Source organism: Dermacentor variabilis, chromosome 3 (genome assembly GCF_050947875.1).
Source record: "Dermacentor variabilis isolate Ectoservices chromosome 3, ASM5094787v1, whole genome shotgun sequence".
Classification (NCBI taxonomy): Eukaryota; Metazoa; Arthropoda; class Arachnida; order Ixodida; family Ixodidae; genus Dermacentor; species Dermacentor variabilis.
In genome coordinates this window covers 39,847,084-39,871,581 of record NC_134570.1, presented here as the reverse complement: position 1 = coordinate 39,871,581, position 24,498 = coordinate 39,847,084, and the positions used below count along the sequence as shown (strand labels likewise).

General features: G+C 46.3%; 2 protein-coding genes across 2 annotated transcripts in view; one reads left to right on the top strand and one right to left on the bottom strand.

The window, feature by feature from the left end:
• Acox3 (Acyl-CoA oxidase 3) overlaps positions 1–6,018 on the top strand; it is a 40,337-nt gene extending 34,319 nt beyond the window's left edge. Inside the window, exon 14 of the mRNA XM_075684829.1 lies at positions 1,951–6,018. Within this exon, the coding sequence (XP_075540944.1) occupies positions 1,951–2,067 (117 nt within the window). The 3' untranslated portion in view covers positions 2,068–6,018. The remainder of the gene's footprint in view (positions 1–1,950) is intronic.
• LOC142575450 (neprilysin-like) lies at positions 5,752–23,944 on the bottom strand. Its single transcript, XM_075684830.1, has 3 exons — positions 23,588–23,944; positions 21,040–21,159; positions 5,752–13,075 (listed from the first exon to the last, which is right to left on the bottom strand). The coding sequence occupies exons 1-3, from the start codon at positions 23,675–23,677 to the stop codon at positions 11,378–11,380; spliced, it is 1,908 nt and encodes a 635-aa protein (XP_075540945.1). The 5' UTR covers positions 23,678–23,944; the 3' UTR covers positions 5,752–11,377.
• Between the last annotated feature and the right edge of the window lie 554 nt (positions 23,945–24,498).

The following is a 24,498-nucleotide window of genomic DNA, read 5'->3' as shown; positions in this document are numbered from 1 at the left end:
TCAAGCGGCTTTTTCTCTCTGAAATTGAATATTTTCAGTTTAATAGTGGACCTCTGTTTGGCAATCTGTTATTGCGTAGGAAGTATTCCTTTCCAGTTTTCCTCCAAAATACAAAAAGGGTTTTCCTAGCTTGATAGGTGGGTGGACTTCGCATTGAGTTTTATCGTTGGCTCATGAATGTCAATCTTCGTGACCTGCGAAAGCGCAGACCACGCATCACATGACTCCATTACCACTTAGCACGTAGCCATTGTTAGCACTGTACAGGTCAACTGCAGCTGTGCCAACGGTAAAGAGCTGGGCCTTTTTCATTGTCAGGCTTAGCGTCATTTGCCACCTGTCAAATGTTCTGCAATCGAGAGGGCTAAGCCAATTTCGTGTGAGGCAGCTCCCCCTCCCTCCCCCTTCACTCTGTGTCCATCCGCAGTCCAGGCAGATGGTCGGGCAGTTGGCGCACTGGTCATATGACACTTTCAGGCCTGCCATGTAAATCTAAAGCCAGCCTTGTGAGGGGTTGCTCGAAGCCACAAAAACAAGACCTATGTACGTCTACGAAAGGGATTGGGAACGAGAGGCCAGCGTACAATGCTTCGCAAAAAGGGGGGTGCATTGGGCATTGTCGGTGCCATCCTGTACACTTGCTTTCGTTGGCAAGACTGTTTGTCGGCTTTCAGAGTATCATGCAGCTGCTGCGAACAGATCTGCGTTGATTCGGCACCAAACTAACTTTAGCTGCCGACACTCGACATGCCGCTAGGCCTGACAGATAGCTGACTGATGGGTTTGACTGACAGCAGTTGAAGTGGTGTTCGAGTACGCAAGTGTGCCTGCCAAGTTCATCTGTGCACTTCAGCTTGTGTGTGGACAGAAAGCTCCAAAGTGTGTGAATGCTTGTGTGAACATGGACATGCTATGCAATCTACATGCCTTACGGCGGCTGGTCGGCCTGATCTTCGCATATGCTTTGTAAAATATGTGCTGTTTTTGTTGCCATTCCCTCTGTCCACATGTGTTGTCATTTCGATTGGTCTTGCCAAACAGTGAGTGCCTTGTACTTACTGACACCACGTGTCGTGAAAAGGCTGCATGCGTTAAGGCACCGGCAAATGTTCCGCAAATATGAACATCCGAAAGGTCTAATAGCGGATAATTGATTTACGACTCCAATAATTAAAACATTCACTATTCAATCCAGGGATATTCGATCATTTGCACACCATTATAACGAAAAGCACTGAAAGAAGGAAACTCATTTTCACCCTACCCACTCCCTGAAAACAGTAGTCACTTGCATATGAAAAGGCAGAATCATACATTTGGTGTGAGTGAAGTTGACAGCTTATAATCGCAGAGTGCTTAAGAACTGCGAAAAATGAATAAGACACAGTCACGAAGCAGTTTCAGCTCAGAAACTTGTTTTGCATGGTGCTCCAGTATGAAAGGAATCACCAGGCTTGCATTCACTGCCTGTAATTTTCTTTCATTCTTGCGCTGAAATCTGAGAAGTTTCAGGAGACAGATTCTTCTTCACGATAACTCTATGTTGGAGGCAGCAGAAAGTGTGGTCCAAACTTGCATGTCTGCAGGAATCACTATTTGAACACAAACTGTGTGTTCCCTTTTACTATATTGGTATGCAGTGTGCCATTGTGGATAGCTGAAGCATGAACAATAACTTATAAAAGTAGAGCACCTCTTACAAGTGCCTTGAAAGAATGGTACCGTGCTCTTGAATTACTATTCACCTAGTTGCCAAAGGTCCTGGAGAAGCTGAAGTCATGCCACTGTCATGGAGTGTGGTGAAAGCAGGCACAAAATATAATGTGCTCAATGTAGTCCTGACGTTTTCATGTGATGTATCACAGATAGTACACATCTCTCTTGTTTCACTTTTGAGTAAGTCCTTGCCACGGAGAAAATTCAATTTATTATTTTTTTTTATGCTTCCAGGTGTACAAGAAGCTGTTCCAGTCGTTCGTTCTTTCTCCGGGAGGCACGCAGCGGGCACCTTGGTGGAAGGAGTTCCTTGACAAACCTGTCATGGGCTCCCTTATGGCAAAGCTCTGAGGTGACATGTTGCCAGGGGCACAACATCTTACGATATGACGTCTGTGAACGCATTCATGTGTCAGGTCAGCGTTACCAGATTGTGCTCCCATGCGCACTCTGCATATTTGGTGAACAAAGAAACAATGCCACTGAATGGCAGGTTTTACACAGTACCAGTTGACCTGGTAGGCACCAGGGTAAGAGCTAGTGAGTCTCAGCAGATGGGTGCCTTACACCATTCACTTTAAGCAAGATTTTTTTTTTTTTTATTGAGAAACTGTTAGTTCACTTGCAGAGAGCTGCTTTTTAAATTTAATACAGTATTCAGAGATGTAACAAGCATTCACTGCATCAGCGCAGCAACTGTAGTATTCTGCTGCCAAGCATGGTGTTGAGTGTTCTACTCCTGGGTGCCATGGCCACATTTCGATGAGACTCGTAGGCAAAAACATTTGTGGCATTGATATTTGAGTATACAGCATAGGCCGCTTATAACTTAAGCACCCGGAGTCGTGAATTTCTGCATTATAAGCAGTACCGCACTATAACCAAAACAACGTTTGTCAAAAGCTGTGCACATGCAAAACATGTAGACCGAGCAGCTCTGTGTGTCCAGGAATCGAAGCATACAATGAGACATTGTGCTCCCACTTTCATTGGCGAGGTGGTTCCTCCGCTTTCCAAGTGCATTATTAACCTTGCAGCCACTGTGAAGCATTTCATTGATTCTGTACCAAACCGCAACGTTGGCTGCTGACTCCCGATGCGAAGCTGCTGGTTAGGCCTAGTTGGCGGGGGTGTTGGGCAGCATTCCATTGTGGGAAGCTCGCCCTTGTATGTGTTCATGTCCACAGACAAATACACGGAGGTCTGCTGCAAGATGATACGCACAGTCTGCACTGATGGCAGCATGTGCGAGGCAGGGTTCATGGGCAGTCAGCCAGCAACTACTGCAAACGCTTATACCTAAAGCTTGTACCTGCGCACACTGGTAAGAATGGTGAAAGCTCGCATGTGGTCAACATTTCGAACTGGTGAATTTTCAGAACACAGTTTAATCTGTCAATGTCACGGAGTCACGGTCACACACGCGATACCTAAACTTCGAGACAATGCGCATCGCGAATGCAAAATGCACTTACGGCCTTGACCGATTTTTCCACGGTGATGGATTTGTAAAAAACAGCGAATCGATTTTGCTGTCGAAAGTCGTTTTTCTGGCATGCCCAATAATTCAGACATTTTTGTGAGCCCATTTGTGTCTCAAAAAAATCAGTTGATGATTGTACTTACTTTCCGCACACCAAGTGAAGAGCCAAAGAGTGACAATGTGCATGCGTTCATTGCGGACTGTGCTCACTTTGGTGCATACACTTTGTGACAGTATTAGAAATTCACTGTTTGTGAGAGTCATTGCAAAGACCTTTTGCTTTGCTTTACTTAGCCACTATACTTGTGCTCATAGGTAAATTGTATGAAATTGAAAACGCAAACAGCCCATCCATGCATCTTGCTTTGTTGGGAACCGCTGGTAAAGTTGGACTTGCTGGTGGACTAAGTAGTTATAGTCGTTTAACAAGATGACAGCAATTGTCCTACTAGGGGCATTACTGGGTTGTCACTGATTTTTTTCGTTATGGTGGTGGTTGCTTGGGAAAAATGTCTGGCAATAGCTGTTGTGTTGACTGTTTCAGGGAAGAAATCAATGGCAAATGGTCATATCACACTGCAGTACATTGGAGATTTGTTTGCGGCAAGTTTGGTGCACAGTGTATACAGTCGAATCCATTTATAACAAACTCTATAGTTAGTGGTTGTTATATCAGCAATTTGTTATTGTCGACTTGCCCACAAAAACTCTCAAAAATTAACCCCAGCGAAGCTGGCGCTGCAAATCAGCAGCATTTAAGTCCGAAGACCATATTTTAAGTGTTATTTTTGTTCCCGGTGTGTTTCTGCACCTAGCTGCGAATTTCCATTCGGAATGTCCATCTAAAGAATGAAATGCAGCGTCATATACAGTAAAAGCTCATTAATTCGAATTCCACAGGGATGCTACAAGAATTTGAATTATACAAAATTTTAACTAATGAAAGTCAGAGAAAAAAAATCGCTCGGTTAAGGCGCATGTATAGTCTATGTAGTGTGAGCACGTGCACACACACGCTACGTCACATTGGCGTGAAGAACATCTATACTTCAAAGCACTGGCACATTCAACGAAACCGGATGCGACCAGTGCGGCCCGATGTACCCGACGTCGAGATGGCTATTGCTCCATTTGCGCGTTCCATCATGTTGACTAGCACAGAGAAAAAAAGTATCGCAGTTCTGCCCGAAAAGCGAAGCATCGATTGCAATAGCAAAATAGTAGATAGCTATACAACGTAAGGATGGTAGTTTTATCGGCCGTATAAACTTGTGAACATTCGCTTACTATATAAATTAGCTAGCACGGTGTCACGCGTGCACAGGTAAGCATACGACAGTGACAGCACTAGTCAAATCATGTTCAGGAAAACGTGTTCCTGCGTAAGGCATTTGGCTAGTGCTGTCACTGTCGTATGTGTGCATCCTAGAATGTATCTCGAGAGTGGGAGAAGGGGTTATGCTTTTGAACCACGGGCTCAAAGAAAATTCTGTTATGGCCACAGCAATTTGCTTACAGGGACGTTGGACTGATGGCAACATTGTTGCACGAACAAATTTTACCATGCCGCTAAATGTGAAACAGCCTTAACACTTAGATGATATGTTTCAGATTAAATGTGTATCTCCCGAGTGATGCAGTGGCGTATTCTTTTCACACCACATGGTAAGCAAGCTGTTATCATGGCCGAAATAAGTAACACAGCATAGTATATCTTGTCTGCTTATCTACTCTGAATGCATTGTGGCCAGTACTACAATGCAGCCCTCGCACTGCATAAAATGGATATGCAGACTAGGCAACACCACACTGAAAACATGTTTAAAACATGTTGAAAACATGTTGAAAACATTGTAAAAACATGTTTCATGGGAGCATCTCTTTAGGCAACACAATCGTCCTTGTAGCGCCATACTTGTGCTGCTGCCTCTCTTTGGGTATGTACTATCTTAGATTGGGACAATCTGCTCAGTGTCTTACCTTTCACTCAAATGTCTGTGATGTTCCTTATTTCTAAACTGGAGTGAATGTGTTACAGTGTACCAATTTTATACAACTCTTGTCAAACTTATTGTGTATACAGTGTTTTACATATTGGTGGTAATGACTTCTGCTGTCTGTTCCTAGAAGAATTGGAGTAGAGGTACTGAGGATTTGTAAATGGCTCGACTGTCTGGTGATATTAATAGACAAAGAGCAAGAAAAATGAAAATAATTTATATTTAGGTTATATATAATCAGTCCATATATTACACATATACAAGACATACAAAACAAGAGGTACCGTTTGGAGTATGTCATTAGGCCATGGAGCAAGAAACATTTAGGAGTGGGAACTTCGCTGTTTGCAGCGACCAGAAAAGATCACAAGCCTGCGGAGCCACTATCATGCTGGTGGCGCCTGGTGGCCGTTTCGGTTTCCAGGACAATCGGTCGAGCGTGTTGCTCCCGTGCGGCCGCGCGCCTGACTTCTATTGAGGGCACGGAGGAAGTGGCCGGAGAGCACGCTGGAGCCGCCTGCCTGGGCGCTGTGTTTTTTTTTTTTTTTTTACCACTGTGGCTTCTACAAAGTGCCGCATGGCGCTGCCACTTGCATACGGCCCCGTCGGCGCATACAATTGTGACCTTATTTGGTCGCCCGCGCTCACTCGCGCTGACCGGAGTTTCACCTCCTAAATGTCTTCCTCCATGAATTAGGCCAAGTTTCCATTTACAACTGCTCTATCACTGTTTGAAGACCTCTCAAGTTATTGTTGCACATGATGTTTGTGTGTGAACTGTTAAAGGCCTTGAGAAACAATAAATGGTGACTGGGAAAACTGGTGGCTTTTGGCATAGGCACCTACAGTATTTATTCGAATCTAGGTCGATTTTTTTTTAGTAATCATATACCAAACTCTAGGTTCGGCTTAGAGGATCTTAAAGAACACACCAATTTGTAATTTAAAATTATAAGTATGGTGCATAGCTAGCGCCATCTAGAAAAGTCAGTATCACAGCCGCTACTAGCCGCACCAGTGCACGAGTGACGTCGCTATTTTGACCTGTGTCGTATCAGGTTATGGCGTGGCCCATGGCATGGCCCATAGCGTGACGTTATCGTAATGGCACCAAACAGGCGATGCCACTGTTATGCTGCTTCCAAACAAAAATTTCTGCTAGCCGCAGAGACATCGTCAAACGTTCGAGTCAGGTGGGACGTCAGCATCAATGAGAAAAATGTCCATCATTGTAGGGGCAACGGGAGATACTTTTCGCTTCTGCTGCAATGAGGAGATCATAGCGATAAGGAAAGCAAGCATGCGATAACAGAGACGAACTGTTCACTGAGATCGCGCCGCGTTTCGATGCATGCGAGCCATGCCACATGTCTGCACATGCATGGGCACGCGTCCGCAAGGGTGCGTGTGGTCTGGGCTATAGTGACAAGGCTAGCAGCGATTATAACATAGAGTGAGCTCGGCGCGTTTATATTAAATTATGTTTTCATTTTGTGAACACTGTCCTCACTTTCTTGTTCGGCTTACATTCGAGGTAAGATGCAAGATCTTTTATATTTTCTGGCTTTGGCCATCCAGGGGTCAGCTTAGAATCTGGGCCAGCCTAGGTTCAAGTAAATAAGGTAATTGACGCTAAAGTGACCATGCTTAACAATACAAGTGTCTCTTGTTCTTCTTAGTTTTGTGACTCTGCATTAAACAGCTGTGATCATACAGTAATTCTTAGCAATATCTAATTTAGACAGAATGAGATAGACAGCAGAATTGAATGCGTCATTGAAGTTACACTGTTACGCAGGTGTACTAGCCTGTTTCATATTAACGCAAAGCTTTCTTTGATTCCTCCCCCCACTTTCCATAGTTGATTGTCTGGCCAAAAATAAATTGTGTCAATTCAAGAAACAGTAATTAAGTATGGTTACTTAATGGACCGATCCTGATACCAGGGCACAATGGGCGTCCTTGCAAAGGTTTGTAACACACGCTGGTCCTGAAGGCAGTTTATCACTGCACCCACATGCTTGATAGCATTCTCAAATACAGCTAAGAGATAAGTGCTCTCAGCAACATATCTCGGCAGGTGTACAGTAAAACCTCGTTAAAGTGTACCCACTTAAAAGTAGTTTCATTTTAAAAATAGTAAAGCCAAATCCCCGACTCAGCAGCCACTGAACATATGTTTTGTACCTGCATAAACCAGCTTGTTGCCTATATATTGGTTAACATGTAGTGTTTCCCCTTTTTTGTTGCGCAATCACGGTGGTGCGTCATCCCCATCAGGCGCCCCATCAGAACAACAAGCCTCAGAGATCGGAACATGGCCTCAAAGTGCCCTGTGCGCTTGCACGTGAAGCCACATCAACATCATTTTGGCGTTATGCAAGCAAGGACTCGTGTCATGCTGAAGCTCGGATGAAAACAAAAGTCGGCACTGGCACATGACGGGGATGTACTGTTGACTACGGTGTGTGGCATTGGGAATGCGAAGAAGTTGCTCGGCAGTGCTGCATGCAATCGCGAAAAGACGTCAGCTATGAGGTTTGATTTTTCTCCATCGTTGCCTCTGTTGCCAAAGTGTCGCCTAACGAGAGGGACGAGAACGACATGGAAAACGACAGCACAGGCAATTCAGGCCCGACAGTGGCAGAAGCTGCACATTACGTCAGCCTCATGAATGCAATTGTCGTGACGAGAACAGCACCCCACAATGAAAAAGACGCCCCGCAACTTCTGCAGCACTGCCACACCTGCGCACTGAGAATATGCAATGCCAATGAGGAATCTGCCATGCAAGTGTTTGCCGAGAAGAGGGGGCTGGCTGGAAAGCTGGCTCGCAGCTTCAGTAGGTGTGAGGCCGCTGTCGTCGCTGCTGAGCAGCAACGGCATGAAGCAAAAATAGTATGTTGTCGCGCGAAGGGAATAAAAACTGCATGTTTTTGCCCTTTCACCACACTCTCCCGGAGATCTGTTTTCGATAGATAAGTGGGCGATCTCATGCTATTTCGGTTAAGCAGTACTACCATTTAGTGCGCACTTTTTCCGAGCACCAGCCAACTACGGTTTAACGATGTTTGACTGTACTAGGAAGCTATCACCCAGACTTGTGTATGTTACAGAAGAAGATTACCGGCCACGATTATAATTGCGTTATTTAAGAATGTAATCGATTACAATGGACCAGTCAAGCAGAATCTCGTTAATTCTGACTTCATAAGACCCCTAGAAAGTACAAATTAATCAAATGTCAAATTATCGAGGGTACCAAGAGAATAAAACAAATGCTTACTACAAAAACATGATTGTATTAATCAAGTGAATAAGTAAATCCTGTTTCTGGGTAGTTTGCACAAATGCAGTGTGAAAAAGTGCTGAAGTGACTGCTACTGTGTGAAAACTTCAATGCTCGTCATCTCATGACCGATTAGAGGTCAAAGCGTAAAAGGCTTTGTGGCTTCTTTCGACAGTGCAAGACCCTCACCTCGTCTTCATCCAAGGTATGCTTTTCGCTACCACATGCACGTCCAGATTATATTTTTAGCCAGTGAACTGGTCAGCAACAAACAATGGTCTATCACGATGTAGCCGGCAGATTTGATGGCAGCGTGCATGCTGCAGTATTGCTTACGCATTACACTAAGTAAAAGCAAAACTACTGTTAACTGCAACCCCTGTGGATGAAACTGTGGTCGCTTTCAATGTAATCATGGTCAGGTGGTGACCATGCAATTACGAAGGCATGCAGGCAACCCACACCGAGTCGAAACAAAACTAGTACTGCTTTGCGTGTCCACTGCAGACAAAGCTGTGGTCACTATCGATGCCGCAATTCCGAATGCTGTCTACATAGTTTTGAAGGTGCACGGCCAACGTGCACTAACTTGAAACTGCTGTTAGGCGCAAATGCGGTGGACAGGAGTGCGGTCGCTATTGACGCGATCATTGATCACGGTTTCATGCGCAGTGGCAAACAAGCATGCAGGCTATAAAGACAAACATGATGCGTTCGGGCATTCCTGCCGTTTTCCACTGATGGATAGAGATGCAGACTCCACTGTTTCATTTAGGTTGGATGCTAGCACTGCTCTTGCTCTCTTTATGTCACGCATTTGAGGGACTGGACGTTGCTCATGCTCTGAGGGTTGTCCGAATTAACCGGTGTATGGCCACATATGTCCAAGTGAATGAGCGTTTGATGCCATTAAATGCATAGACCTGTCAGGACAAGAGGACTAGTCCGAATCATCCGATTTTCTGAGTTATCAGAAGTCGAATTAAGTAGGTACTACGCGTTAACAAAACACACAAAATTGCCATGTGACTAGCCACTCAAGGCTCTTTGCATGTATTCATGGGCTTCTTTCTTGCTCAGAAAAACACTTTTGTGTAGCACATATTGAGCAACAGAAAGCTGTATCAGGATTTTTAAATTGAAAGCATTTCTTGGCAACATTTGCCACTTTGACAGTATCTATCTATCTAACCACCTACGTCTTGTTGCTCTCATGGTAGTTTCACTAACTTGGTATGTAGCAAAGTTGCCATGGCATTACAGGATGATGAACATAATTGATAGGTCATGACAAGAATCTCATGACATGCCTGTCATGTAGGTCATGAAACAGCCACCTATGTCTTTGGTACTCTCATGGTCATTTGATCAACTTGGTATGTACCATAATTGCTATAGTATGCCAAAAGTGTATGACAAAAATTGATATGAATGCCATTAATGATATAAATGACATGAATCTCGTGACATGCCTGTCATGAAACAGCCACCTATGTCTTGGTGCCCTCATGGCTGTTTCGTTAACTTCATAGGCTCCCCGCACACTGCTTCGCATAACATCGATTCCCACATGGCATGGGATCTGCTGGCTTTTTATCTTCTTGCTCTACAATTTTCACATTGACATTTTTCATCTAATTTAAGAAGTTGGTGAAATAATTAAGTATAATCTGATCTGGCAGAAAGCAAGAAGTAGTCTGAGTATCTGCAAGCAACAGCAAGCAACATTACCTTGGTTCTGTCCAGCTATGTAGCATTTGCATATATTTAAATCTTTGTGCATTATAGTTTGGACACCCTGAATAAAAAAAGCTAGATGCACAGACAGGCGCCCACTTCTCAGCCAGCTGTGCTGCTCCGCTATTTAGATTCTTTATCAAGGAGTAACTGTGCAGCGCGTTCACGCTCGAAATCAAGATAATATACAAAGGCAAAACATGCAAAAGTTCACTGCTAGTGCCTGTTATCGTCGCAGTTTGTTAAAACGATATCTTAATTACGCAGGTCGTTAAGGTAGGATGCAAGGCATCGAGGCGGCCGAAGTCTCTGACACCATCTGCACATGCTTTCAGAAACATGCACAGCTGCACACAGCCCCCCTAATTCGGGAAACCTAGCTTTGCAAGGTCTGCGAAGCATCTGGTCATGTAAGGCAATATTGCGTGAATAGCTGGCTCCATGCTCACCATAAAAAGCTGCTCAAGTCTGACACAATGTAACGGTCAGAAAAGAAACCTGGGACTTGTAAGTACAGTGTCTTGGAAATTTTGAACGCCAATAGAATTGCGAAGTGTACATGAGGGTACACCATGTGCTATTCGAGGCAACCGATTGTTCAATACTAATTGCCGGCGTTGCTGTATGCCGCCAAATTTTTTTTCTTGAGAGGATAAAACTGAAATTGTTGACAGCACATTACCTAAGCTGAGTCATTAGTTTCTATCATAAAATCGACATTCTAAAAAACAGCAATGCAGTGAACCAAGGAAATTAATACTATAAAAAAAGAAAACGTGCTGTCACAATCACGAGAAAAAAGTGCACTTCTCTGGGTTCATCGGTGAACCGGGGCTGCACCGGAACGCACTAGCGAATCTCTGCATCTGTCGTAGGGGCACATTGCAGGTCTCACCGGTGCCGTTTGTGGCACAAGTCATGAGGCAGTAGGTCAGGAAGAAGACCTGGTCATCGGTGTAGTCGTCGAGACCGTGCAGGCGGTGTTGGACGTACCTGCCGTGTTTTATGCTAGCCCTGCGGTGCGCAATGAACGATGTGGTAAGTGCCGGTGCCAGGGGGAACAAGGCCGCGAAACGAAGCTCCCGTGGGTCGTGGCTGCCAGCTGGCAGCGTGTTCGCATCAGAGGTTGTGCCACTGCCTCCAGACTTGCGGTCAGATAACAAGTCGCAGCCGACTCGTTGTGTGTAAGCCGGGGAGTCCCACCAAAGCTCTCTCTTGGCCCGTGATGAGGACAGCGCGCTTGTCGAACGAGCGGACGATGCACTCTGCGATGAGCGTGCCAAAGCTGCCATACTTCATGGCTGTTGTGCCACTCAGGCAGAGTATCGGGGGCTCCATGGCACCCAGATATATGTAGGCAATGTTGTAGTAGTAGTCGTATCGACTTGGCGAGCCGTCCCCGAGCCTCTTGGAGTAGACGCTGATGAAGTAGTCATGGCCGATGAGGAGCCGGTAGGCTTTGGAGACATTGACGTAGTTTTCCAAGTACGAGGTGCCCATACTTGGAAAGTGCCGATATAACCGAGCCAGGTAGACATCAGAGAAGAAGTTATCCTCTGGCAACATGTCCAGCGTCAGCGCGTCGATTTTGATGGTCGCCTTACTCTTGATGGTGGCTTCAATCCACTCGGCGTCTTCCAGCTGCTGCTTGATAACCCTATGAATGCTCTGGTAGAAACGTGCGAGTTTGCCGCGCACACTGCTGCTGTAGCGCGTGTAAATGTGCTTGGCCAAAATGAGGAGGCCGAAGTGGCCCGCCGCATACTTGACGCAGATCAGCTTCCATCTGCGCCTGCCAACTTTGGGGTCGGACCTGTAACGCATCTCTGGTTTTCCTGCGGCCAACCACAGGGACGTTCGGAGGAACACGAACGATAAGCCTTCCATGAGCGTCTGCCTTTTTTTCTTGTAGTTCTCAAGCAGGGTGTACACGCTCTGCAGTATTGCTTCATCTTCCAGAGCAACTGGGCTGTCCGGTGTCCACGTGAACTGGGGACTGTACAGTTTGTTCAGGCTGCTGAGCCAGTCGTACCCCCGTTTGGGCATCAGCTGCTCAATCTCTTTCATCATAATCTGCGTGTCAGTCGTGGCACCCGGTGGAAGTTTGAGCGCGGCATTTATGATGTCCTCCACGGTGCTCTTCAGTTCCTGGATGCTCGTGTCGGACGGTGGCTCGACCCCGAGTTCACCGCAGTGCCGTCTGACGACTTCGGCAAACGTAACTGGTGTCCACGTGGGATCCAAAAATCTGCGGCTCAGTATGCCACGCGTAATGTATAGCGTCTGCGGCCTCCGCTTGTATGCAGGCAAGGCCTCCAGTTGAAAGAGGAAGTTGATGTTCCAGGTGATAGTAAGGTTCAGCAACGGGAGCAGCGCGTCGATGGCCGATTGTTTTCTCTCCGGCCACAAGAAACCTAGGCCCTGCTTAAAGTCCATGTAGAGTTCTACGTCGGTCGGCGTCAAATTGCGTAGCTGGATGCAGCTCTTGAAATAGTCCATCGCCTTTGGCACCACGGCCTTCTCGCTGGGGCCTTCCATCTCTTCCATGGCGATTTGGGTCGAGTCGGCGAAGACTCGCGCTACCATGGAGCGCTCTCCCTGTTTCGGCTTCCAGGAGCCACACGTGAACTTGTAGAAGTCGTTGCAGGGGTCGACGCTAGTGTCCATGGCCTCCTTGAGCTCAGTGGCATGCCTAAGGCAATCGGGAGTGTTGCAGAACACTATGGTGGCATGTGGCTTGGACCATATCATGATCATAAGCAGGGCTCCACTGGTGAGGAACAGCACTATTGCAATGGTGACCATCTTCTTGGCATTTGAATGTTGGTGATGGGTCGTCATGTGGCTAGTCTAAAGAAAGAATGAAATAAAGAAATAGAGGTGACTTTGTTTTATACGCTGGTCGCCGCATAGGTACACAGAAACAAACTATCTTATAAGGCTACGTAATAATTCAGTGCAAACTCCGCACACATAACTGGAGTGCAGCTGCCTTCCACGCTCCGAAAAGTATATACGAGGTGTGACACAAAAGAAACGAGACTAAGTGTGTAGCTTGAAAAAAAGAGTGGAGTTGGCAACAACTGTTTTGCTGACATCGTCCCACACCCTCCTCTATTCATGCGGCCAGTTTCGACGGAACCGATCACGCCAGTTGGGAGTGCTGCGTCATTGAGTGAACATGTGCAACTGCATTCTGCTGGAAAAATGTCTGATGTAAAAACCGAACCGCGAATCAACATCAAGTTTCTTGTGAAACTTAAGAAATCAGCCACGGAAACATTTCAAATGTTACCTGAGGATTATGGAGAAGAAACTTTGTCTCGTGCACATGTGTTTGAATGGTGTAAGCGGTCTTCAGGGGGAAGGGACAGTGTGGAAGATGATGAACGTGCTGGGCGCCCAAGGTCAGCGATTACAGACCAAAACATTGCCAAAGTTCGTGATGTGATCCGTGGTGACCGAAGATTAAGTGTTCGTGCAGTGGCGGGGTTGGTTAACTTGGATAGGGAAGCTGTTCAACGCATTTTAACGGACAAATTACACATGCGGAAGATTCGTGCGAAGGTTGTTCTAAAATTTCTGTCCGATGACCAAGAACAGTGCCGTAAGGACTTGTGTGTGGACATGTTAGAACACATTGCAAACGAGCCAAATTTGTTGGAATCTGTTGCAACGTATGATGAGACATGGATTTTTACCTATGACCCAGAAAGTAAGCACAAGTCAATGCAGTCCAAGTCCCCCAGGATCCCCAAGACCCAATAAAGCACGCATGTCAAAATTAAAATTCAAGGCAATGTTAATTGTTTTCATCGACATTAATGGAATTGTGATGATTGAGTGGGATCCCAGTGGTCAGATTGTTACTCAACACTACTACATCGAAGTACTAAAAAGACAGTGAAAAATTTTGAAAAAAAAAGTCACATTTGTGTTGTGATGTATGGCTGTTGCACCGGGAGAATGCACCCGCTCACGCGGCCCTATCTGTCAAGCAGTTTCTGACCGGCAAAAACATTACTGTGATGGGGGCATCCTCCTTATCCACCTGATTTGGCTCCATGCGACTTTTTTTTTTTTATTTCCTAAAGTTAAATCTTCCTTAAAGGGAACCCATTTTACCTCAGTTGAAGTGGTTCAGGCAAGAAAGGAGAATCTCCTGAAGGGCCTTCAAAGTACCTCATTTCAGAACTGTTACCAGCAATCGCAGCACCGAATGCAGAAGTGTGTGAATGCTGAAGCGGACTACTTTGAAGGTGATAATGTCTCAGAGAACTGATTCTGTAAGTACAATAATTTATCGAACCAGTCTCGTTTTTTTTTTTTTTTTGTCGCGCCTCGTATAGTGCCCGACTGAGGCATGAGGCAAAGTCAGCGCTTGCCCTCTGACACTCATGCCAGCTGGAGTCTGCTGGAGTAGCTCAAAAGTGTAGCTATTGTTCTGCTAATGTGAATGCTAGGCTTATTGGAAAATGAAAGTTCTTATGTATCTAACTGAAGTATTACCTTTGCCTGAATACTTATACTGCTATCTCCAAAAAACAATTGGAATTTCATCTTAAAACCAGTGACAGAAAGGTATATCTATGTCAACGTACGGGAAAATTAGCCGCCTTAAGGGGCCTCTCACCAGGCCCCATAGCAAATTTTGGTTATACGCTAGAAGTTAATACAATCATTTTACTTGACAGTGCGTAGCGTTCTAGAATTAGTTTGCAGCATCTTTGGCAATGGCAGTGAAGGTATACTAATCATGTATTTGATCCCTCGACAAATTCTATAAGATGGATGCTGAGCTACAAAGGGACATTAAATATAAAACTGATTTCTTCTCTATCAGTCAGTTATCATGGTACGATATCGAAAACACCACTCCTAACACGATAAGACGCTTAGTAAGCCAGAAGAAGCGCAATTGCAGAATACTGGTGGCAACGCCGCCTTGAAGTTCTCGTGCCAGCTGCTCGCTGTGACGTCATTTATTTTAACAGCGTCCTTTAAAGGCCTATTGTGTGGTGGGTAAGATGGACTACATTGTGTTCTACAGAAACTAAATGTTGAACATGACGAGTTTCAGTAAATTTTTCTGAACCAACGCGGCGCGGCCTAAATGCGAAGAAATACTTAGAAATTCGTGACGTCACAGTTATCTACCGGCATGGGGATAAGGCGCGAAATTAAAAAACTGAATCATTGGCCTTCATTTCTTTCTTCCAATAATCAACATGTTGTTTAGAAATTAAGAACGGAGTTTTTTTTTTAGATAACGCTTTATCCTTCCAGACTGACTCGGTTGCTTTTCAGTAGCAGCGCTTATGTGAATACGACAATGGCTCATCGCATCGCATTTCGTGCACGTCCCATTCATGCAAATAGCGGTCACGCGGCAGGGGGCGAAGGCAGCGTGGCCATTTCTCCGCGTTGAAAACGGTGTATGTAACATTAGGAGTGTGTTTATTTAACCATGTTCATTGGTATGCCATTAATTTTGTTGGAAGAGCGTATGGCGCGATGCTGCAAAACTGAACAACAGGCAAGGATCAAAGGCGAGGTAAGTCTAGGATGACCGCAGGAATGCTCAAAATGCATCTGATAACCTATGTCAAAAACGGCTTGTAAGACAACCGAAAGCAGCCCACGTCTTGCAAAGCGTGCCTGTATGCATTACCACGCATTTTTCCTGTGTTAAGTAATGTGCAGTTAAAATAAAGAAGGCGTTTCCAAGCATGCGCCTATTTATTGTTTCTTGTTTATGGGGTTTCCTTTGAAAATATAAGTAATGCCTGCCAGCAAGGATTTGCATGAGTTCCTCACTTGACCTGGGAGAAGCTGTATTAGTCGTGGCATGTACCCGCGGTTCATTTCGCTTGCTTCTGGCTGCCAGGCAGAGAAAGACCTCTATATATCTGCCGTCTTTCTCTTTAAATAGAACACCCAGTTTATTACCTCCAGAATGAAAGAATTTAGTACAGCCCGTAAATGTACGACCCTACGTATGAAACAGACCAACGAGAGGTGGCGCCCTCCATATAATTCGCGTATGCGTCCGGCTTGCCAGTGGTGAATCACGCTTTGTCTGCAGTACGCAAGGTGTATTATAATCCGGGCCAGCATTGGAACCAGTCTGCTTCGACTGTCAAGTAGACAATATTGAGTCTAATTAATGGAAAGCATTTGGAACACATCCCTGCGAAATTATGTCACCTCGCTAAGACATAATAAAGTAACGAAAGTTAATATCGCTATGCTCTAAAACGTTTCGTAAGATAACCTAAGACAAACACAATATAGCAGGCAACATTTAGGTTCCGGGTTACCAAGCGGGCTGCTCAGCCGCCATCTTGTTTTGACAGCAGAGTATCCTGGATCGTATTTGACTACGATGTTTTCGCGATGCTGTCTTGTTTGCCAGTTTTGTCGGGGTAGATGGTGTCTAAATTCCATGGAGTTAATATCACCAACACTTGGAGGAAAAGCTTCCTATGGGGCCCATGTATTGAAATCGGTAACCGCAAAGGCGCCGCCATGCGTTGCCACTCCGTGCAGGCGCAGACGACGATGGCGCGATTAAGGCCGCCCCACATTCAGCGTTTCTACCGGCGTTTTTTGGCGTTGCGTCTCCCGGCGTGGTCGCATGAACGGCGCCAGAGAGGGCGTCCAGCCACACGAGCGGCACGCGGACCAGCGCCAGCGCAGCGTCGCACAATGTGACCAGATTTATTTTACCAGATACCTCCTAAGCTAATTGTGTAATATCAATGAAAAGAGCTGTCATAAGTATTCTTCAATGCAATACTTATGCCTTTTGCATAGTTTTACGCTAAATAAGATATTCAGGGCTGTGTAGAAAAATTACACAAGGCTAAGCTTCAGAAAACTGGCAGCAATATCGGCGTGAACATCACGAGCGGTCGGCGCGTCGGCGTGCGAAGCTGAGCTATGGTAGCTGAGCATCGAGGGTTCTTTATTCTATGATAGAGGGGGAAGTAGGTGCTTTTTATTGCTAGACGCCATACGCCACATCATGGAAAGAAGGCAGCAGCTTTTGCTGCTAAAAAAGAAGCTCCTGCTTCTCATTTGGTACACCCGGCAGGACGATGGCGGCGACTTCAATCCACAAAACGTTTTTTTTAACACGATTCTTGTGTTCCTTGTGTTTGGTCTGCCACAATATCGGCCTTGCTTCTACAATGGCTATAAGAAGCTCGTTATCGATGTTCGCCGGTAGCATGATTGAAGCGACCAAACAAACAGCAATGGAGGCGCGAACTGCGAATCTGCGGAAGTTTCTTGCAAGAGTTGCCAGCAGCGCGGCCACGCCCTGCCACGCGCTGATTGGTCGGTGCTGTCGAGCCGCTTCCGACGGCGGCGGCGAGATCTGGTGTCCCTTGAGCACGACGTTTTGGCTTGGCGCCAGCCTCAGCGTCGACGCCGGGTGACAAAACGCCAGAAAACGCCGGGAAAACGCTGAATGTGGGGCGGCCTTTAAGGTGAGACCATGTGAGACGCGCAATCAACGTGATCCTGATCCTGGATGGATGGATGGATGTTACACGACCGGCTTTATTACTTGGCGACCTGTTCACCGGCGCCGCCTCCGTAGCCCCCGATTTCTTACTGCTTGTTTAGTTCATTCTTAGTTCGCCCGACCGCCGCTGCTCTCCGTGGCGCTACAACTTACCCCCACGCCGAGTGCGGGCTGGCGTAGCGGTAGCAGTGGCGGCTTCCTCGTTGTGTTTTTGTGCGCGTCTCAACACCGTGTTTCCGGCTGTTCTGATTGCTGCCCGCATACGTGCCAAGAACGCAATTACTGCTGAGAGCCTGAACATTTCGTGGGCAGTTTCGAAGCCTTCGAGCCAGCACACTGGCAATGATTGCTGGCTTCTTGGCCAGAGCCGTGCAAGATTGCATTGCATGTGAGGGCTGCCTGAGTAATTTGAGGGCACCAGCTTCTCAGTCTACCACTACTGCCATCATAGCAGGCATGGACCGGGGAGGGCTATCGTACCCTACCTTAGCTTTCGTAGGGTTCGTCAGCCGCCTGGAAGGTGCTGCATCAAGTTTGGCTCCTGTGCTTGTTAGGGGGCCAACGCCGCTTAAGAAGTTTGCAGACCTAGTGCTGCCGTCACTCACAAAAAATCCGCTGTTTGTGTGCTCGAAGGACACCACAGAGCCTCACAGAAGGGCACTGCTAAAGCTGATTGTCCACAAGTTTATGAGGCCATTTTTGTCTAATTTTGCCTCTGATCTCACAGAAGTGCACGCCAAACGGAAATTAATTAATGCCAAACCGAAATCTCGAAAGGTCCTAAAAGTGTAAGGATCTGGCTGACCTGAAATAAAGTTCTGGCCACGACCGGCTATTGTGTCTGGCAAACAAGCTTTTCTAGTCTGGTTTTATTCATTTTTCATGTAGAGTGCGTCTTGAAATGATTAACAATCGGGTGAATGCTCCTGAAAATGAGTAAGTGTGCATGGCGCGCTTTTTGCCGTAAATTGGCGGAAAGTAGCGCGGCTTCGCCCTGGGATGCTGCTAGGTACAGAGCAGAAGCAATCATGTTGAGATTGTGCAGCTGTACGCGCAAAAAAGCCGCTCGAGTAGCACCAGAGCCGCGCCCACCACTACAACCGCTCTTTGAGCTTGTTTAGCTGCAAAACTGCTGCGCTGAGAAAGAAAAATATTACCGCTATCAGCCGTTAGTCGGGTACAGCTTTTTGTGGCCATGCAGGGGAATTGCTACGAGCGCGAGACGCCTGCTTCTGCGCTGTTCTCGCACGCTCATGAGCCAGAGACTTAAGCGTGTTAGCTGACAGCTCGCGCTCTTAACTACCACTGTATACAGAAAGCTGTCCACGATTATTGCATCTTATAAATATTAACACGTCTTTGCGGTGCGTGCTTAAAAAACGATGCGGTTTAACTCGGCCTACCGGCAACACGGTAACGCAAGCGTACTGAATTTAACAGAAGCGCACGGCGGGCGCTGCCGAAATGAGGGTAAGTTGTGGCGCCACCTGTTGCGGCGCGCCGTCCCTCCTGAACATTCACGTGGTATTTGCGCGGACACGCGCCGCCATAGGAGCCGGCGTAGTGAGCAGGTCGCGAGTAATAAAGCCGGTCGTGGGATGTTATGAGCGTCCCCTTTGGAACGTGGCGGTGGGTTGCGCCACCAAGCTCTTGCTACTATGCTTCCTAATATCCTACCTAGGTTAACCAATGAAAAAAGAAAAAAAACACTATGAACTACCACGTCCAACCCCTATCGCGAACTGTGCTTTAGTACGTCTTCGTCTTTTGTCGTTTCCCTACTTCCACCAATCCTCCAATCGCTTCTTACTAATGTTTATTGCGGACCTGACTCAGTATAGTGGCACCATCTGGTTCCGACACATGCAGACGCATGCTTTCACGCACCGTGAGTTTTACATACATATTTTATAGATGCCCATCCGATCTTGCTGAAAAATATACGGCATGAACTTTACACGATACCTATACGTACGTGCTACTTGTACATGCTTGTTCTTGCATAACAGTTCGAAGGCTTTCTAATGTTACAATATGAGTCGTAGCAACATGGCGGCGCCCTAGCGGTTGCCACTTTTTTCGCCCAGCATAGAGTTAGTGCACTCACTCTATGGTAAGTTTACGCCGCACTAGCGGCGCCTGCTGGAAAAAAACATATACTCATCTTAAAGTTTATGCTGTTGCTGGTTGCATGCGGTGGAAGTGATTTTGGGACACAAATGCGTCATAGGCGTCGGGTTTTGGACATCACCTATTAGAACGCAATTTAATATGACGGCTGTCCGCTTTGCTTTAGCGTTCACGGTGAGTATTCGAACACTATGGCAACTATGGTCGCGTACGCAGGCATGGAAGCCTCGTTGCAGACGATGCTCCAGACGACGCGCTGTCTGTTCTTTCACGCATCTTCGCGCGGCTTGGGGCATTAGAGAGTTTTAGAATAGGGGCCCCAAACGTTTTGGGGTCCCAAAGAAATAGCGTCGAAGCCACTGCGCATGCGCGAGACGCAAACTGCGTTTGGGTTTTGCGTTGGGAACGCTATTTCACCGATTTAGCGGGAGCCCAAATAGCGGCCCCAAAAGCTTTGCGTCAGCAAACATGGCGGCACCCATCGAAGCGACGGCTCTAACCTAGCACCAAACTGGGTTCGCTTCGTGGTAACGCGTGAAGTTCGCAAGCTAGGAGAAGTGACTGCGGTTATCGCTTTCTCTCAAATAGCGTGTGTTATGAAGATTGATTCATTAGACGCCGCTGATTCCGAATTCTATTGTAGATTTTATGGCTCGTAGGCCTAGCACGGCTAAGCTTGGCTGGTGAAGGCACGTAAAGTTGGTTTGCTCAAAACTAAGCGCAACTAATTGTTTGCTGCTTACAGAATAACCTCTAAATTGTAATTAAACGCGAATACACGTAAGTCAAAATTACTATTCCTATCATAAATTGGTATAGTTTATTTAATTATTCGTAATAGCTTTTCTTTGACGCCGTAGTGGCGCTGTCAGCGCAAGACGCTTTCCGCAAACGCAAAACCCTATTCTAAAACTCTTTACTCCTGCGTGCCCCAACGATAACGCCCGCAAAGCTCTTTGGGGCCCCAAACTATTGGGGCCCCTATTCTAAAACTCGCTATTGTCTGCTTTCGTAATTTTTCGTTGCTTGAAGCTTCGGCCTCCGGATATCATCGTAATATTTAAATTTCGCGTGCTTTTATTGAGAACCGGGCCTTAAGATCGGCTGAGAAGTCGGTGCTGATATTACGATATATTTGATGCGCGCGACTCACCGCTGCTATCATTGTAGGGCTTGCAGCGGTTTCCGAACCCTTCGCGATCGGTTTAGCCCTATTCTCCTCGAGTTCCGTGTTCTTCGTTCCTGGCCTTCCATCCTTCGATTTCCGGCTTTTCTGAACACATGTAAAGAAACAGAAAAATGCGATAAAATTCGCATTCTGCTTTCACTCCTCGCGTTTAAGCCAACAAGTACGTATGTATGAGCCAACAATGACAGCTGCAAGGAAGACACTTTAACACAACGTCATTTGCTTTATATACGCTGTACTTGTCTTTTTCCGTGGTGCTGCCTGTCTGTTGTGGATACTGGCAGACACAGGGACATGTACAGTCGTCATCAAAGTGAAACGGAAATGAGTATGTTTCTTAAAACGACTATAACAAGTAATGCATGGGTTCAAATCTGGGATTATTTATACATGAAAATAAGTTTTCTTGTTGAAGTTTTAGTCTCATTGAACGCTTTTATGACGAGCACGTGTGTTTAGGCCCTACGGAGAGTCTAAAAGAATATTTAGGTGTTACCTTTCATACTGACGGCGACTATACATGTTGCATGCACAACATACTTCAAAAACGTAATACGAAATAATGTTGGCTTAACACACTGCTCATGTGTTTTCAGCACTCTGATAATACAAACTCTTATGAAATATATGCAATAGTACTTTTTCTATAAGTTCCGACCGTAAGCACGTAGGAAAAATAACACGACTTTACTGATGCTTCGGCCGGGGTCCGGCCTTTCATATATATACAGGGTGTCCCAGCTAACTTTAGCAAGAGCTTAAAAATAGCGAATGCCACGTAGCTGGACATAACCAGGTTAATGTATGCCGTCGCTTGGAGATACTCCGAGTATATGAAATGAAAAAAAAAATCTATATGAAAAGTAAATATGAGTATATAAAAGTATATATGAAAAAAATAACCAGAGTATCTCCAAGTGACGGCAAAGAACATTACCTTGGTTCTGTCCAGCTACATGGCATTGGCATATTTTTTAACTCTGGCTAAAGTTAGCTGGAACACCCTGTATATATCGGTAACGTATAATTCCGCGATTGCATGGTTGTTCCAAAAGCAGTACCTCAAACACAAGTTTTCCCTGTGGATCGTTCGGCCCCAGGACTACACATACGACGTGCGTCACCGTGCTGGGACACAAAGCCAGCTTGGGGACGCTTTATCACGAAACCCAATCGACGAAGCCACCCCGCGGACCCGAGAAAACTGGGTCATGTTTTCTCAACAAGACCTGACAAAGGCCCAACGCGCCGACAAAGGTTTGCTTTCCCTTATAAAATCTACTTTGAAAGTGTCCGTCGAAATGCATTGGCGTTCCGTTTACATTTTTTTAAAGAAACTGTTGTGTTATGCATTAAAGTACAAAAGTAACTGGAACACCAACGCAGTTCGACGGACATTTATAAAATTAATATCTCGAGACTGGTGCTGCCCAGAGAATTCGTTCCAAGTGGATACGCCGTGCGAACTCAGCGGCCATAATTCGTATGTTTTCAATATGTCCCGTAAAATAATTAATTAAGAAAAGTTAGTGTAATTACGTTAATTGTTCAATTTAACACTCGATTTCTCGTTAGCTGGGTTAGCCGTCTCATGGAGTAGTTTAGATCAAGGGTTACAATTGCGCGATCTGCCGTAGGCAATCTTTAAACAATTTGGTGCAGCTACAAAAAACCCTGCATATGGTCGACGCTCGCGTTGTAATATACCAAGACTAACGCTTGTCGACATTGTTTCTGATCTGACATCGATTCGCTGGGCCGTTATGAGGATCATGTCCGCTCGCCTACACTCCACAACCACGATTCGACATGCTTGCTGACGTGCCCGCCTATGGGCGTGCGTGGCCTCCGAGACGCATGCAAATCTCGGAGGCTATGGGGCATATCGACATTAAAGCCCCTACATCTACGCGCCACCGCCGCTTCTGGTCGGCGGAAACGTGTATGGAGGGGCTTTAGTCGACATGAGCGTGCGCTGGCTACTGGAAAGAGCTGCGGTCGCTCGAAGTCGCCAGCACGTCAACCAACACCTCGCTGTAGCGACGCAATGCCACCCATCGCAGAGGTTCACTTCGCATCAGAATTTAAACGGGCTTAATGTGAGTCATACTTCACAGCTCCCGAGCTAACCTGCCATTGTTCGTCGCTGTGTTACAGATCCTCCAGACCAGCCATTCACAAGCTGTGTATAAATATCGCTTTCCTGGCTAATGTGGGTGAACACTTCGCTAACGCGCGTCAAGAAACGTGCCACGGCCACATTAAAAAAAAAAAACTTTACAGACGTTTCTTGCGGAAGTGACAGTCTGTGCACCCTGTGGAGTTTGTACGTGTTGCCCATTTATTAGTGTCTACAGACTGACTGTGGACCTCGAAAGACCATTGTTTGCGCACTGACGACTTTTGCCTGTAGGCAGCGTATAGAGTTATGTAGACGAAGCCCTATAAACGTGACAAAGCTGTCCTGAAGGCTGCAGAATTGATTTTCACGAGGACGCTTGCCCGCACTCACTCGTTTCGATGACGTGCTGGAGTTGGCTGATGACTTGCTAGACTCTGAGCGCTTCCGCCTCTGTAGAGCCTGTGCAGCCCTGGCGGCCATGGCGGACCTGTACGGCGAAGAAGGCAGGTGCAGGAACGAGGTGGCTATGGCTGCCGGAGTCGACGTACGCGTTCTCGGTGACGCTTGATGAGACGGCTGGCAGGCTCGCGAACCCTTGTCTCGCGAGCTCGCGCTCTCTTCTTCTTCTGCTTCTTCGTTCAAAATTTTGGCACGTATCCACGAGGGGAGGAGGGCGGGGATTGGCCATGGTTCTGAATGGAAACATGAATTTCTTGCCTCCTGTTAATTTATCGATTTGTACTATCTATATTTAATTAATGGTGATTATAAATTATGTGTCGGTTGTTTTCTTGAATAGTAGTCATACCAATTTTGGCGAAGATGCTACATTACGAAAATAACGCGATTCACTGTTAATTACGAGGAAAATGTGTTCTAACTGGAGAGTTTCCCGTTTACAATAACGTACTCATTATTGCGACTCGGGGTCGCAGACGAGAGATGGACTCTTGAGGCGGAAGAGGAGGAGACGAAAAGTTTTATAGAATCTGTGCATATAGCAGGTAATAGAGAGCTTTAGTTTAGGGGATGCAAGCGCATGCGCAGACCCAGACGTAGGGGTCTGCGCATGCGCAGTACCGGCGCCCCTAGTTCTTGCATGTGCATTTGCGTCCCTAAACTAAAACTCTCTAATAGCTTACAAGTAGCGGTGCTGAAGGGCGCACCAGACCGACGGGGCGGCTGGTGGCAACTCTCTCTTAACAAAGGGCCGGCTCTGCCTTAAATCCCTTTGCGCGTCCCATCGTCGGCAGGAACGAGGCAGCAGCGGCGCTGACGTCAACCGCGTCGCTTTCCTCTTT

Bases quoted from the DNA above. Each gene is read 5' to 3' on its own strand.
- LOC142575450 (XM_075684830.1), bottom strand. From the start codon at position 23,677: ATGGCCGCCAGGGCTGCACAGGCTCTACAGAGGCGGAAGCGCTCAGAG. The intron at 21,160-23,587 runs GTGAGTGCGGGC...ACATGTGTTCAG, and splicing joins CCAGCACGTCATCGAAACGA to AAAAGCCGGAAATCGAAGGA. The intron at 13,076-21,039 runs GTGAGTCGCGCG...TTCTTTCTTTAG, and splicing joins GCCCTACAATGATAGCAGCG to ACTAGCCACATGACGACCCA.